Source organism: Chiloscyllium punctatum, chromosome 10, assembly GCF_047496795.1.
Source record: "Chiloscyllium punctatum isolate Juve2018m chromosome 10, sChiPun1.3, whole genome shotgun sequence".
Classification (NCBI taxonomy): domain Eukaryota; kingdom Metazoa; phylum Chordata; class Chondrichthyes; order Orectolobiformes; family Hemiscylliidae; genus Chiloscyllium; species Chiloscyllium punctatum.
Genome location: NC_092748.1, coordinates 98,478,662 through 98,493,172, shown reverse-complemented (window position 1 = coordinate 98,493,172; position 14,511 = coordinate 98,478,662). Strand labels below are relative to the sequence as shown.

Below are 14,511 nucleotides of genomic sequence, written 5' to 3'. Positions count from 1 at the left end.
TGAAACGTCGATTCTCCTGCTCCTTGGATGCTGCCTGACCTGCTGCACTTTTCCAGCAACACATTTTCAGCTCCCTTTGATTACCTGTAGCCAGGTGAAAAACATTGTCACAGTGCACAAAGTAATTGTTTGCTGCCTGTGTTTGCTTCTTGCATTCAACATATGTTACTTATAAGCGTAGATTTTGATAATTTTGGCTCCAGCATGTTCAACAATATGTCTCTTTCAGCCTCTAAGCAGCGATCCCACTCAATTCCTGTCTCACTGTCTGGACACTCACTGCTGTATCAGGATTCTGTCCAATGCATTGACCAGGCTTTGGGCCAAGGAATGGTGCAGGATGAAAATACAAATGAAGTGATCTGTGTCTTTATATCTATGTGAGAGAAGGTCACTACTGAAGAACATTTCTGCCTAAGATTTATTAGCTCTCCAAATTCCAATAGCCAGAGTTTCAATGTTATGAGCAGTTATTACTTTGATTGAAAATTTTGTTTTGTTTTCACCAGGTGCTGCAGAGGTTGATAAAGTCCAGGGGAAAGTCGCAGAGTAAAAACCTCAATGTCCAGTTGGTAGCAGCCGACAAACTGGCCCAATGCCCTCCAGTATGTAATAATTCAACAATTGTTCTCATTCCAGTCTAACAAGTTAAAAACATTGTCACAATGCACAGAGTAGCTGTTTGCTGCTTGTGCTTGCCTCTTGCAGTCAACATATGTTATTTGTAAGTGTAGGTTTTGGTAATTTTGGCTCCAGCATGTTAAACAATACTTTCCTTTCAAGATCAAGTTTGAGCCTCCCCACAGATGAATAAGTTCCAGCATTGGACTTAGTTCAAATTATTTTTCCTTAAAAGAAAATTAAGTTGGCATCTATGATTCGAAGTTTCTGTACTGGTTGCAAATAATGGCATCAACTTCAATTTATATTTCATCTTTAATAAAAGCTCGTCTCCTATTCACAATTCTCAGGAACCTATTCCAAGCAACATAAGGCAAAATGAATGCTATAACAGACATCTCCTCAAAAACGAAGGTGTCACAGAGTGTCGCAAAGAAAGAATCAAAGATTGAGGGGTTTAGGGAAGGAATTCTAAAGGTTTGGCAGGTAAAGGTTGCTGTCAATTAAAATCAGGGATATTAAGAGGCCAAAAGGAGCACTGATATCTTGGACTTCGATAGGGCTCAAGGTGATGACAGTATTAGGGAGGTGGTGAATCTATGCAAGTATTTAAAACAAGCAGGAGAATTTTGAATTGAAATGTTGCTTAACAGACGGCTAGTCTAGGTAAGTGACCACAGAGATAGTTGGTGAATGAGGCTCGTGTTAAGATGTAATATAGGTATTGGAGTTTTGGGTGAGTTTTGACTGTTCCTCCTCCATTGCTGGGTCAAAATTCTGGAACTCCCTTCTGAACAACACTGTGGGTGTCCTCCACTCAAAGAATTGCAATAGTTTAAGAAGGCAGCTCACCATCACCTTCTCGAGGACATTTAGGAATGGGCACTAAATGTTAGCCTAGCCAGTGACATGCCATATCCCATGTGCAATTTTTTTTAGATTGGAAAAATCCACATTCGGTGTTCTGGGAAAAAGATGATGACAAGTTTGGGAGGCAACAACACGTTGAACAATTTGAAAAGGGCAGGGAGTTTGAAAATGAGGTGGTACTTTGCAAACCTAAATGTGTCAAGAGGTGGTTTTTTTGACCAAAGGAATGGCAATGCCAGATTTACAGCAGAGGGTGGATAAGATCTGAGCAGGGAGTTTAAAACTATGCCTGCTAATATGGGAGCCAGGAATGGAAATTGGGTGGTCCGCTGTGTAGTGGAAATAGGTCAAGGGAACAGGAATGGAGAAGGTGGATTTAGAAGGGTCATGAAAGAAAACCGGAGAGAACACAAAGAGGAAATAGAGTTCAGAGCTAGGGCAGAGGGAAAAACCGCGGAAGATTTTTGATTTACTCGGTGTCAGCAAGAAAGACAGAGAGAATCAGGGAAAGCAGCTGATCAGATTGTCTTAATCCTAGTGGGACAAAAGCTTGGCATCCAGGATTATCCTAGAATAATGAACAGTTTTGGCTGATGAACAAATGTTCTATGTGGAACAGGAGTTAAAAATCTTAAGATTCCACGCAACCACTCATGAAATGCATTCAAATAGCTCATAGTGAAGATGTAGCCATTTTGTATTTATTTAAATGAAGAAAAGACAACACAGCCCAATGGAGTAATAAATTTCCCCACATCTGCTGCCAAAATCCTTTTACATTCCCATATTTCTTTCAATTCCAGTCTCAATGACTCCAGTTTTCTCCTTGCTGGCCAACTGTCCCATATCCTTCATTAAACACCAGTTTATCAAAATATATTGTGCTAATCACATGTAATTCTGCAGCAAATTGTGCCCTCCCAACCACTATCTGACTATCCCTATTCTCACCGATTTTCTTTATATTGACTTTTGCTTCCCCGATGCCTAAAGTTTAAACTTCTTGCACTCCAAGGCCTCTTTTTCTCATATTTTCGTAACCTAACCAACTAACCATTGCCTCCCTGCAATTCTGCTTGTATGCCACTAGTCTCATGTATACATCCACTCGCTGACAACGACTCAATCTCGAACCATCTCCTCATTAAGCCCTTCCCACCTCCCTTTCAACTTTAAAATACTCCTGAAAAAACATGTTATTTGTCCTAGCTTTTAATCTCTTCTCCAGACATCTCATTCTCTCATTCTTTAGCTTTCTTTAGAGTCATAGAGAACTACAGCACAGAAAAAACCTTCAGCCCATCACACCTGCATCAGTTAAAGCAACCACTGAACTGTTCTAATTGTATTTTCTAGCACGTAGCCCATAGCTTTCTATTAGAGTGGTGCTGGAAAAGCACATAGCTTTCTATGCCTTGGAATCACAAGTATACATCTAAATACTTCTTAAATGGTTTTGTCACGTCTCGGTGATGTATTTAGCTATCTCTCTTTTATGTAAAAGGACCTAATAAAAAAAATCAGCATGCAGTTCATGAAATTAACAGAAAATGTAGAAAACAAACTAGGCAGTGTGCCCAACCAGTTTAAATTGGGATCTATTCCTAACATGAGCCTCAACATACCTTTCTATTTCTTTCCTCTCCTATTTGTTCAGCTTCTCCTCAGATACAGCTCTATTATTTTCAGATGTCCTCAGTTGCTTCCTGTAGTAACCTATTCTGTATTATAATCACTGTCTTGGCAAAGAGGCTTCTCCTGGATTCATATCGGAGTTTGTTGTATTTTGGCCTGAAATGGTTAATACCTGATTGGGAAACACCTACAGTGATGATCACGCAGAGACTTGGTCAGGATAAAGAAGGCACTAGTAGGTGATAGACCTGGGTCCAACATGCTCCTGACAGTGTCTGTAGTAATGTTCTTCATAATCACATTATTTGTAAATAGTTGCAGCATCTTGTCTATCAACAAGGCACTTCTACTTGGAACAGAAAAGTAAACATTTGAATGACAAACCACTTCAGGCTTGAAGGAGCCTAAGCACAATATGGTTGAAATGTTGGGATGCTATCACAACATAGTGGGTAGCAGTGATGCGCACTATTTCAAAATGGTGCCAACTCGGAAAACATCCAGTCCATGGTGGTGCAATGACCAACAAGTCATGATTGGTTTAGCCAAATTCACCAAGAACAAATGAGTGACAAAATATCCACCAACATCTGCTGATATCACATTGAGAGTTGACCCATGACAGGCCATGAAAATGTATATTGAACACTAAACATTTTGCCGTTGTTGTTGATAACGCGCTAATGAATGGTGATTGATTGGCCTTCCCAACTTTAATTAAAGCATTCAACCTGAGGAGGTTTCACCATTGACACTTGGGGAAATCACCAAGTGCTGGACCAGAACTTTGTTGGTTGTGTGGTGGCCTGGCATCTCCAGGAATATTGAGGAATTTATTACCAATTGTCAGGTGTGTTCCATCTATGGGGTAGAATGAGTAGATCCCTTTAATACCTTGCAGATTGGGAAGTTGTGAGGATGGGTTTGTTTGTCTTTTACAGAAAGACTTACCACATCGTCATTGGTTATCCTTCTGATGGATTGAGGTTAAGAAGTTACACAATGCGGCCACAGAAATACTTCTGTGTCTTGCATGAAACTTATGCACCAGCCAGCATCCCTGATGTGATCATTTCATACAATAGGCCACAATTTGTGGATCAGTGTTTCAGCTATTTTGCAGCCAGTTTGGAAGTAAGCACGTGACGAGCAGTATCCACAATCTAATTCACTCAACAAGAAGAATTCCGATTTCTGCACAGCACTGTTGGATTGGAGGTTCTTCCTGCTCGCAGAGCTACTGATGAGCAGAAAGCTGAGGACTAGGCTATTGCGTATGAAATTGTTCCCATGTTTTCATGATTTTGAATGAATGAATGTATGATTTTATTGTCACGTGTATTTGGAAAAATACATTGAAAAATATTTTGTCACCATAATGCAGCTCCATTTTGGATTACAGAATGAGGAAAAATAAATTACTCAAATAGAGCTTCATCTTCTGTTCAATTGACAAAGAAAAGGCAGAATAGTAAGAAATAGTGTCCAACTTTACATGTCATTCTTGTTAAACTTGGCTCTTAAAATCTCTGGGGTTTCTGAAAGATGTTCCAGTCTCCAGGTTGTAATGAAACCCCAATCAGGGACCAGCCAATATCCCAGGGGTCCCCAGCTCCGCTGCTGCCACCTTGCCAACATCACTAGGAGTCCCAAACTGGGCCCACCACTCAGTCAAAGCTGCAAGCACCACCTTGACACCTTTGCTATGAGTCCTGCTCCAGCCTCCTCCACGATGACACCTCCTTCGCTGCCAACAAGAAGATGATGAGGAAAAAGAAAGAAGACAAAAAGAAAAGAGAAAGAAGTATGTGGCTGACCTGGAATGGACAGGCCCAGGAGCCCAATGTTACCTACCTTGCCAGCACTGCCATCTTGCTAATGGTACATGATAAAGAGAAATCCTATTTTATATCACAATGAATGCTAACGTGAACAATCTGCCAGACATAGGAAATGGGAAACAGGTGTGGAGCAGGGATTTCAACAGAACTGGTGCAGTTCTCCATGGAGATATGAAACAATGGAGATGGTATATTGACTGTACTGCTGAAGGGACAGTGTGAAGGAATAACAGGAAATTCACCCTATTACAGTTGAACCCATTCACAGACTATTTATTGGGATGAACTGAACAGTGAACCTGGGAATAGAGGGAAACCACAGACCTAAGATCACCTTGAAGACAATCCAATTCAATTGCCTTTTACCCCACAAACTACTATTCTTCCATGACCAAAAAGGATCCATTCGGCGAGAATAGTGAAACCTCTGAATTGTCTGAGTTTGTGAAGCAGAGATTTGGGAGATAGGTTAGACTTTGGGAGAGATGTTATATGCTTTACTGCTTTACTGTGGGTTAATGCTTTACTGCGTTCTCATTGTGATAATATCACAGGGACTTGGTCAGACTAAAGAAGGAGTTTGTCAGAAATAGACCTGGCGCGCTTGACAGTATTTGTCATAATGTGGATGGTATTCGTATAATCGATAAATAGTTGCAGTAATGCAATAAAATTCTTAGCTTACTCAACAGAACTCTTCTACTTAGTCCAGACAGGTTGATATTCCAGTGCAGACTACACCACTCCAAACTTGAATGAACTTGCATAAAACAGATGAATTTTGGATGATCATATGTTCATGGTTCCTAGTTTCAGGCTCCCAGCCTCCCCACCCTTAAAATGGTGGAAAGGTCTCCTCTACTTATCCCCTAAAAACAATATCCAAACTTTTAAATACCTCTAGGTGGTCTTCTCAGCTTTGTGTTCACTGGAGAAAGGAAGCGCAGTCTGAAAGAACCATAGAATCCCTACAGCACAAAAAGAGGCAATTCAGCCCACCGGGTCTGCACAGACCCACTGCTGAGTTCTCACTCATACCCAATGCCTACATTTACCATGGCTAATCCACCTAGTCTGCATTCCTGATGAAGGGCTTATGCCCAAAATGTCAACTCTCCTGTTCCTCAGACGTTGGTTGACCTGCTGCTTTTCCAGAGCCACACATTTCGACTCTGATCTCTAGCATCTGCAGTCTCACTTTCTCCTAGTCTACGCATCCCCAGTCACTACAGAAATTTAGCATGGCCAATCTACTAACAGGCAAATCTTTGGACTGTGGGAGGAAGCTCACGCAGACCCAGGGAGAATGTACAACTCCACACAGACAGTCACCAGAGGCTGGAATCAAACCTGGGACCCTGGTGCTATAAAGCAGCAGCACTGATCACTGTGCTAACCATCAGTCTTTCATGTTAGTTGTAGCATCTCAGTGGTGATTACTCACATTAAAAACTTTCTCATGACGTCCAATACCTCAATCTTTTATTTAGAATTGGAGATGAAAACTCTGCACTGTGGTTGCACCAGAGTTTTGAAATGCGTTAACCCATCCTCTGTGCCTTTCAGTTCTATTCCTCGAGTTAAGAAAATCCAGTGACTAATGTAATTTTTTTGTACTTTTTATGGCCTTGTTAATCTGCATCACTACTTGTAATAATATGAATTATTATTGATTTAATAATTACAACTTATTTAGGATCTTATTTTGAGCAGCCTGAATGCATTATATTTATATTGGGCAACCAAACTCCAATTGGAAGTATAAAGACTAAAAATGTTAAAATTTCAAAATTTAACCCATTCACTATGTTAAATCTTGGACATGGCAAATTTTCTGAACCCTTAGATCAGAGCATCATTGATCTTGCAGCACAGAAAATGGCCATTTGGCTCATTGCATTGTGTATACTTCACCTTATCCACTAACTTGCCATGAACAATTTCACAAGAGGTCTGTTTTGTAAAATAATAACATACTGTCTGATCTTTTAAATTTGGAGTTTGTTTTGTAAGGTTTTAAACTGTACTTTACTTTAAAATGTAATTCTTGTTTAGAAAATGTTTATTTGTGTCTTAAAAATGTTGATTTTATTATTTTTGTTCAATTTGACAGGAAATGTTTGATGTTATCCTGGATGAAAATCAGTTGGAGGATGCATGTGAGCATTTGGCAGAATACCTTGAAACATATTGGCGTGCGACACATACTCCCAGCAGCGCACCACTGAATCCATTGCTGGGCCGAAACCTAGGTAGTACCGCACTGTCAACATATCCTTCAGCTATCTCTGGGTTGCAGGTATGAACACAAACAATGTGGTTACCTGTGGAAGTAATGGGACGAAGTAAGCTATGACCCTTATTTCAACACAAATATCTGAACACCTCAGACACTTATACCAAGGTGTACAAATGTTAAATTGTTTACCATAATTAGGATATTCCTCAAGCTATGGGTGTAGTTAAAATCCATGCATAGATAAGAAATTTCTATCATCTAAATGCTTTGTAACATGCTTGCATGGTGGTGCATCTACAAGTGTCACATTTATTTCCTAATTCCTTCAAATCTTACATCACAGAAGGAGGTCAGAAGGCCAATTGTGCTTGTGTTTCATGTCAGCGTATCTAAACGAAACTTAGAACAAAGTAAAGAATCACTGGTGGATGATTTTTTCGAGCACTTATGTGAAGAAACACATTGATCTTTTGGCTTGACCTAGGACATGTGTTAACTGATTAACATGGATTTGGTCAATACTTACAGTATCCCAATCAGAGGTGATGTGCTGTGAATGGCATAGACCTATGTCATTTGCACTGGAATTGCTTGGTCATAAATTGATGACTTTGATGAATACTTGGCATACAGACTGACCTCTTCAAATCTTCATAAAAGCTCATGCCAGATTTCTGAGTTACATTTAAATGGCATTTGTGAACAGACTGTACCGAATGGTGAAGCTACAAAGCAGCACACTCTGTGCCGTACAGGTTCCAATCTTTTGGCATAGTACAGGCACACGACTACTGAGGCTACAGGTACATCACAGCTTATCACAGAGACTCATCTATTTATTCATTAAATCCTACCTCAGTGGAAAGAAAAAAGCAGTCAGTCTTATTAGGTTTAACAACAATTTATGTTGCATCTTTAACGTAAGAAATGTCCAAGATGTTTAATAAAACATTGTAAAACTAAACTTAACACAAACTGTCGTAAGGAAACAGAGGTCAGGAAATCAAAAGTTGGGTTAGAGAAGGAAGTATTAAGGAAGAAAAGGATGGAGAACAGTAAGTCATGATAAGTGGTTGTTTTTCAAACTGTAGGATGGTAGACTGTGGTAGTCTCTCAAAGGCTAGTGCTAGTATCATTGCTATTTTTGATTTATTAAAATTATGTACACTATATTTCCTGCATACATAAACTTGAACGTTGGAATACAGTGTAAAATTTCAACACTTGCTAAAGGTACATAAGTTGTAATTGGGGCAACCGGTGTGGATCATGCCAAATGGATGCAACAAGTCTTAGGCTAGCAGACTGGGCAGGCAAGAGACAGATGGGATTTAATACAGAGAACTGTGAGTTGATGCAGTTTTGGCAGTACAAATGCAGTGAGAAAGTAGTGGGTGAAGCTTAATACTTCCCTGAGGCAGATTTGGAGATGGGTGTGTATTTAAGAAGTTGGAAGAATGTTGCATCTAGATCTGCCAGTTTCCACCTCTGATTAACTTTGATGTGTGATACCTCATGGATGGCAATTAATGCCCATCTAAGAACCTCATCCCACCACCACTGGCATGAAGAGAGGGGATCCCTCATTGTTGGCACTCAATTGTATGAGCAAGAGAGTTTTCAATGGGAATTGGGGGCTCTCCCTCCCGCCCTCCTCCCCCCCCACCAACTGCCACCCCTCTCTCCTTGCTTCTGAAACCACCACAGCCCCAAACCTTCTTGTGACCTCAACTTCCCAAGTAGGGAGAGGGCTAGTGGGTGGCACGGTGCCACAGTGGTTAGCACTGCTGCCTCACAGCGCCAGAGACCCGGGTTCAATTCCTGCTTCAGGCGACTGACTGTGTGGAGTTTGCACATTCTCCCTGTGTCTGCGTGGGTTTCCTCCGGGTGCTCCGGTTTCCTCCCACATTCCAAAGATGTGCAGGTCAGGTGAATTGGCCATGCTAAATTGCCCATAGTGTTAGGTAAGGGGTAGATGTAGGGGTGTGGGTGGGTTGCGCTTCGGCTGGGCGGTGTGGACTTGTTGGGCCAAAGGGCCTGTTTCCACACTGTAAGTAATCTAATCTAATCTAATCTAGTGCATGAAAAAGAAAATTTAAATATGTGGGTACACAAGTAATTAGGACTGTACTGTGAGAGGAAATGTGTTTTAAAAAAAGAGAGATTATGATTCAGTTATATGGACGTTAGTGAGATCACATGCTATGTACAGTTCTTGTCTCCTTATTTAATGAATGATGCAAAAACATTGGAAGCAGTTCAGAGAAGGTTATGGACTGGTTTTCTTTTGAGAAAAAGTTGAACAGAATAAGCTTGCAATTGCTGGAGTTAAAAGAGTAAAAGGCTACTTGATTGGAACACAAGAAAAACCTCAAGAAGTCTCAACAGATTGGATGTTGAAAGGATGCTTCTTCATGTGGGAAACTCTAGAAATAGGGTTCACTGTTTCAAAATAAGTGGTCATCTTTTTAAGAAAGAGATGATTCAAAACTTTTTTTCTCAGAGGATTAAGAGTCTTTGGAATTCTCTTTGTCAAAAGGCAGTGGAAGAAGAGCCTGTGAAAATGTTTAAGACCAAGATAGCTAAATTCTTGATAATCTGTCCCCTTTTGTTTTTCAAGGATAGGCAAGAATGGGATGTAGTCCTATCAGCGATAATCCTATTCATGGTTTTGCCTCACAAGTGGTGGAAGGGGCAGTTTCTTCATGATGCTGAGATTGTGCAGTATGCTGCCAATCACCACAAATCCTGAAACTTTCTCAGCTGACTATTGCAGGATTCCACCAGAACTTGGAAGCTTCAGGATATCAGAACTCTGCTCTGTTGAATTATTTGCGGGTGCATGACTCTCATTTTCATGTTGCACATGTGTGTTAGTGTTGGAAACTGGAGTCATGAGCCATGTCATTAGCCATGTCATTAGCACACAGCCCTCCTCACCTAGTTTTATACTCTTTTGTTTCAGTGATGGCTGATACACTATAGATATCAGAGAGTTTCAGCAAGATGACTACATTGTGACAGTTGACAGGAATTGGTCATAGATGACCTGCATGATCATATACTAGCTAAGAGGAATTTCTTTGTTTCTCAAATGCCTCAAGTTATTTTGCCATGTGCTTGGAATCAGTGTGCAGGCAGTCATAGAGTCAAACAGCACAGAAACAGACTCTTTGGTCCAACCTGTCCATACCAAATATAATCCCAAATTAAATAGTTCCACCTGACTGCTCCAGACACATTTCCCTCCAAACCTTCCCTATTTGCCAGAAGAAGTGGTGGAGTCTGGTACAAATATAACGTTTAATAGACATCTGGATGGGTATATGGATAGGGAGGGTTTAGCGGGAAATGGGCCAAGTACTGGCAAATGGGACTTAATTAGGTTATGATAACTGGTCAGCATGGATGAGTTGGACTGAAGTGTCCGTTTCCATGCTGTACATTTCTATGACTCTATGTACTTATCCAAGTGTCTTTTAAATATTGTAACTGTACCTGCATCCACCACTTCCTCAGGAAGTTCCTTCCACACACGAACCACCCTCTATATAAATATTTGCTCCTCATATCTTCTTTAAATCTCTCTCCTCTCGCATTAAAAGTATGACCCCAACCTTGAAATTCCTCATCATAGGGAAAAGCCACCTCCAATTAACGCTATCTATTCCTCTTATGATTTTATAAATGTCTATAAAGTCACCTCTCAACTTCCTATGCTCCAGTGAAGAAAGTCCCAGCCTATCCAGCCTTTCTTCATGACTCACGCCTTCCAAACCCAGAAACATCCTGGTAAATCTCTTCTGAACCTTCTCTAGCTTAATAATATCTTTCTTATAACAGTCATGACACCTTGTTGCATGCAGAAGACTGCAATCCTTCCAAAATCTTAAGCATTCCTCACCAACCACTCTCTGACAAAAGGGAATGAAATGAAGTTAAATTCCTTTGCAAAGTGAATCTCAGTGATCTTCCTTATGCATTCCTCAGTGAAACATGTCACTAATATTTGGTTCACAGCAGCAGCCTGGAAGGAACCTGATGCATTTGAGTTTAAGGTCATGCTCCATCTTCAGTCATTGGTGATATGCTCTGGGGTTGTAGCAACAGGAAGATGTCAATGATGACCTCCTTTGTGAAGCACAGGCACATCAAACATTGGTCATTGCTGAGGTTCAAGTACAAGAATTGCTTTCTGAAAGCCCTGGACAGGTACACCTTCCAGCTGAGAGACCTTCTTCTCCCTCGTCTTGAAGCATTTTTTGAATTTCTGCGTTCCATTTGGTGAAATTGCACCAGCACCAATCCCTTTAACTCATTGTCTAATACAGGTTTGGTTCAAATTTATATGATGGTGCCTGGCAACTGTTCTTCATTGAAGTATCATCTTCAGGGGAGTCCTGTCATTGAGAAGGTCATAAAGAATAGAGAGAAAGGACACTTAGTGTGGCATAATAGCAAATGAGAAAATTTGTTTGCTATAAACTGCAATGCAAAAGGGGGCATAGCTTTAAATTAAGGGGGGTAGATATAGGACTGATGTTAGGGGTAGGTTCTTCACTCAGCGAGTCGTAAGTTCATGGAATGCCCTGCCAGTAGCAGTGGTGGACTCTCCCTCTTTATGGGTATTTAAGCGGGCATTGCATAGGTATATGGAGGATAGTGGGTTAGTGTAGGTTAGGTGGGCTTTGATCGGCGCAACATCGAGGGCCGAAGGGCCTGTACTGCGCTGTATTCTTCTATGTTCTATGTTCTATGTTCTAAATGTAACACAAAGGGAAACAATATACCTGATTGCGAACTAGTAAACCCTGAGCAAAAAAGGGATAATCAAATCAGATCTGTTCAATTAGAAATATAGGAAAAGGAGTAAATTTAGATCATTCACCCTGATCAGCCTTCTCTGCCATTCAATATCTCAATACCACACTTCATTCTCTCCTCATACCTCTTGATGCCTTTAATGTCGAGAAATCTATCTATTTCTTTCTTAAATGCATTCAGTAACTTGGCCTCCACAGTCTTTTAATGGTTAAGGATTCTAGAAGTAATGTCTCCTCATCTCAGTTCTCAATGGTCCACCACATATGTTGAGACTGTAGCCCCCTGGTCCAGACACACACACACACACAAACAAACAGCTGGAGGCACATCACCCCCTGATCCATCTCTCCGTCGGAATTTGATGTGATTCATTGAGGTCCCACCTCATTCTTCTAAACTCCAGTGTATATGGTCAACCCAGTCTCTCCTTATTCAACGAACCTGTGACCTCAGGGATCAACTTGGTGAAGGCTCTCTGGTAAATATATATTTTCATAGGTAAGGAGACCAAAACGGTACACAAATTTCCAAGTAAAAGACGACATTTCCCTGAAACTTTCTGTTAACAACACATCAGCTATACTTTGTACATGACTATAAAACTGTGCTATTATCTAAAATACAAAGGATTCAATATTTACCTCACTAATTGCACTTCTTGATTAGCCAAAAGCATAGATTATAGATGGGTAGAAAAAGTGAGAAACGAAATTTGGCCAGTCAAAGATGCTGAAGTGGAGATCTTCATTTGAGACATTAGAGGTGGAATGTTTGCCCTACCCATGGCAAGAAGAAATGAGGTTCTCAGGTGCTAATTGGGGACCCTGCTACCTTCCCAGCCAGTGCCATTGACAGCTTTCCCACCCAATATCAAGTAGGCAGATGATATCCAATTTCACCAGCTCATTTTTCTGCCACTGTAGGGACCTGCATGCAAGGAGTAAACATGTGAGGTTTCTTGCAGGCTCCCAGACTGAGGGGTGGTTAGAGGGGAATGGAGAACAGAGACCCTAGTTCAATGTCACTTGTCAGTGATCATAGAACTCAGCAGTGGAAATAATTGGGCTCTATCTGAGATTCACCCCTTCCCTTGCAGCTGACTCCTTTCCCCACATCTCTCCAATGGCACTGCCTCTGATTGCAGTACAGAGTCCTTGATACAAGGGGAAGGTCCACCACTAGCCTATGAAGTGCCTGAGTGGGACAAGATATGGCAGAAAAAGACCGATGCAGAGCTGGACTGGGACCAGTGCTGACTCCGCAGGATTACCCCTTAGGTTTGGATAATGTCCAAGTTAAAAGAAAAGAATAATTAAGCATCTCTTCTGTCTAGGCATGCTTGGAAAATAGCTGCTATTCCCCAAGAAGATGTCACTTGGTCCCTATAGAGGAACCAAAAGCCTTATCATTGTTTTTTTCTGCTTGTTATAGATAAGTAACAATCTAGATAGTAGCAGGTCAGTCATTCTTTTACAACTCTCATTTCCATGACTACTTGCGGAGATGGATAATCTGGGTTTTGGCTGGGGGTGGGGGATGTGGGGTGTGGGGGAAGGGGCTTGTGATTAGGGACAGGAAATAGCTCTCACTGTGAGGAAATGATGAGTGTGCTGGCCAAGGAAGTAGTGGCAGCTGGGCTGGCTCATAACACCATTATAGTGAAAGTGAGGACTGCAGATGCTGGAGATCAGAGTCGAGATTAGAGTAGTGCTGGAAATGCACAGCAGGTCAGACAGCATCCAAGGAGCAGGAAAATCGAAATTTTGGGCAAAAGCCCTTCAACGTTGATTTTCCTATTCCTTGGATGCTGCTTGACCTGCTGTGCTCTAATCTAGACTCATAACACCATTGTGTCAAGTTGGTTTTTGGTATCAAACTCACGAGCCCAGCTATTAAATCCTGGATACATCAAAGGCTCAAATGGACATGGAAGTGCCTTGGTAACAATCAAAATACAATGTAGACAGTTGGTGAACAATGGATAGCAAAGTTTTGTCATTCTGCAAACATTGGGAGCATAATCTGAATACAATTTACAGTGAATCACATTAAACGTTTCACTGGTACTCTAAGGAATTAATTGGGCCAATGTTACTCAAGCTTCTTTTTAATGAACAAAGGAATTACTGGATGGGTGAAGCCAATAGTCCATCTAGTTCATCTTTCACCATCTTGATACTCATCTTCTCCAAAGATAATTGAGTTCTCTTATCATGGCAATGGATAGCTGCTAGTCTGCAACAAACAAGTCTGTCAAGCTCCTGGGAGTGGTCATTCACAACAAGCTTTCTTGGACTCTTCATGTGGACACACTGGTGACAAAGGCCTAACAACGTCTCTTCCTCAGGTAGCTGAGGAAATTTGGCATGATGGCGAATACCCGTGCCAACTTTTATAGGTGCACCATCGAGAGCATTCTGTCTGGATGTATCACTACCTGGTATAGCAACTGTACCATTCAAGGTCGGAGACAGTTACAGA

At 41.1% G+C, this 14,511-nt stretch overlaps 1 protein-coding gene across 5 annotated transcripts in view; it reads left to right on the top strand.

Moving 5' to 3' along the window:
- cacnb4a (calcium channel, voltage-dependent, beta 4a subunit) overlaps positions 1-14,511 on the top strand; it is a 354,954-nt gene that overhangs the window by 323,719 nt on the left and 16,724 nt on the right. For 3 of the 5 annotated variants that reach the window (XM_072579848.1, XM_072579847.1, XM_072579849.1), the window contains 2 exons: positions 510-605; positions 7,081-7,266. In XM_072579848.1, the coding sequence (XP_072435949.1) occupies positions 510-605; positions 7,081-7,266 (282 nt within the window). Of the gene's footprint in view, positions 1-509; positions 606-7,080; positions 7,273-14,511 lie in introns of those variants that run through there. The other 2 variants (XM_072579851.1, XM_072579850.1) reach the window with 2 other exon arrangements.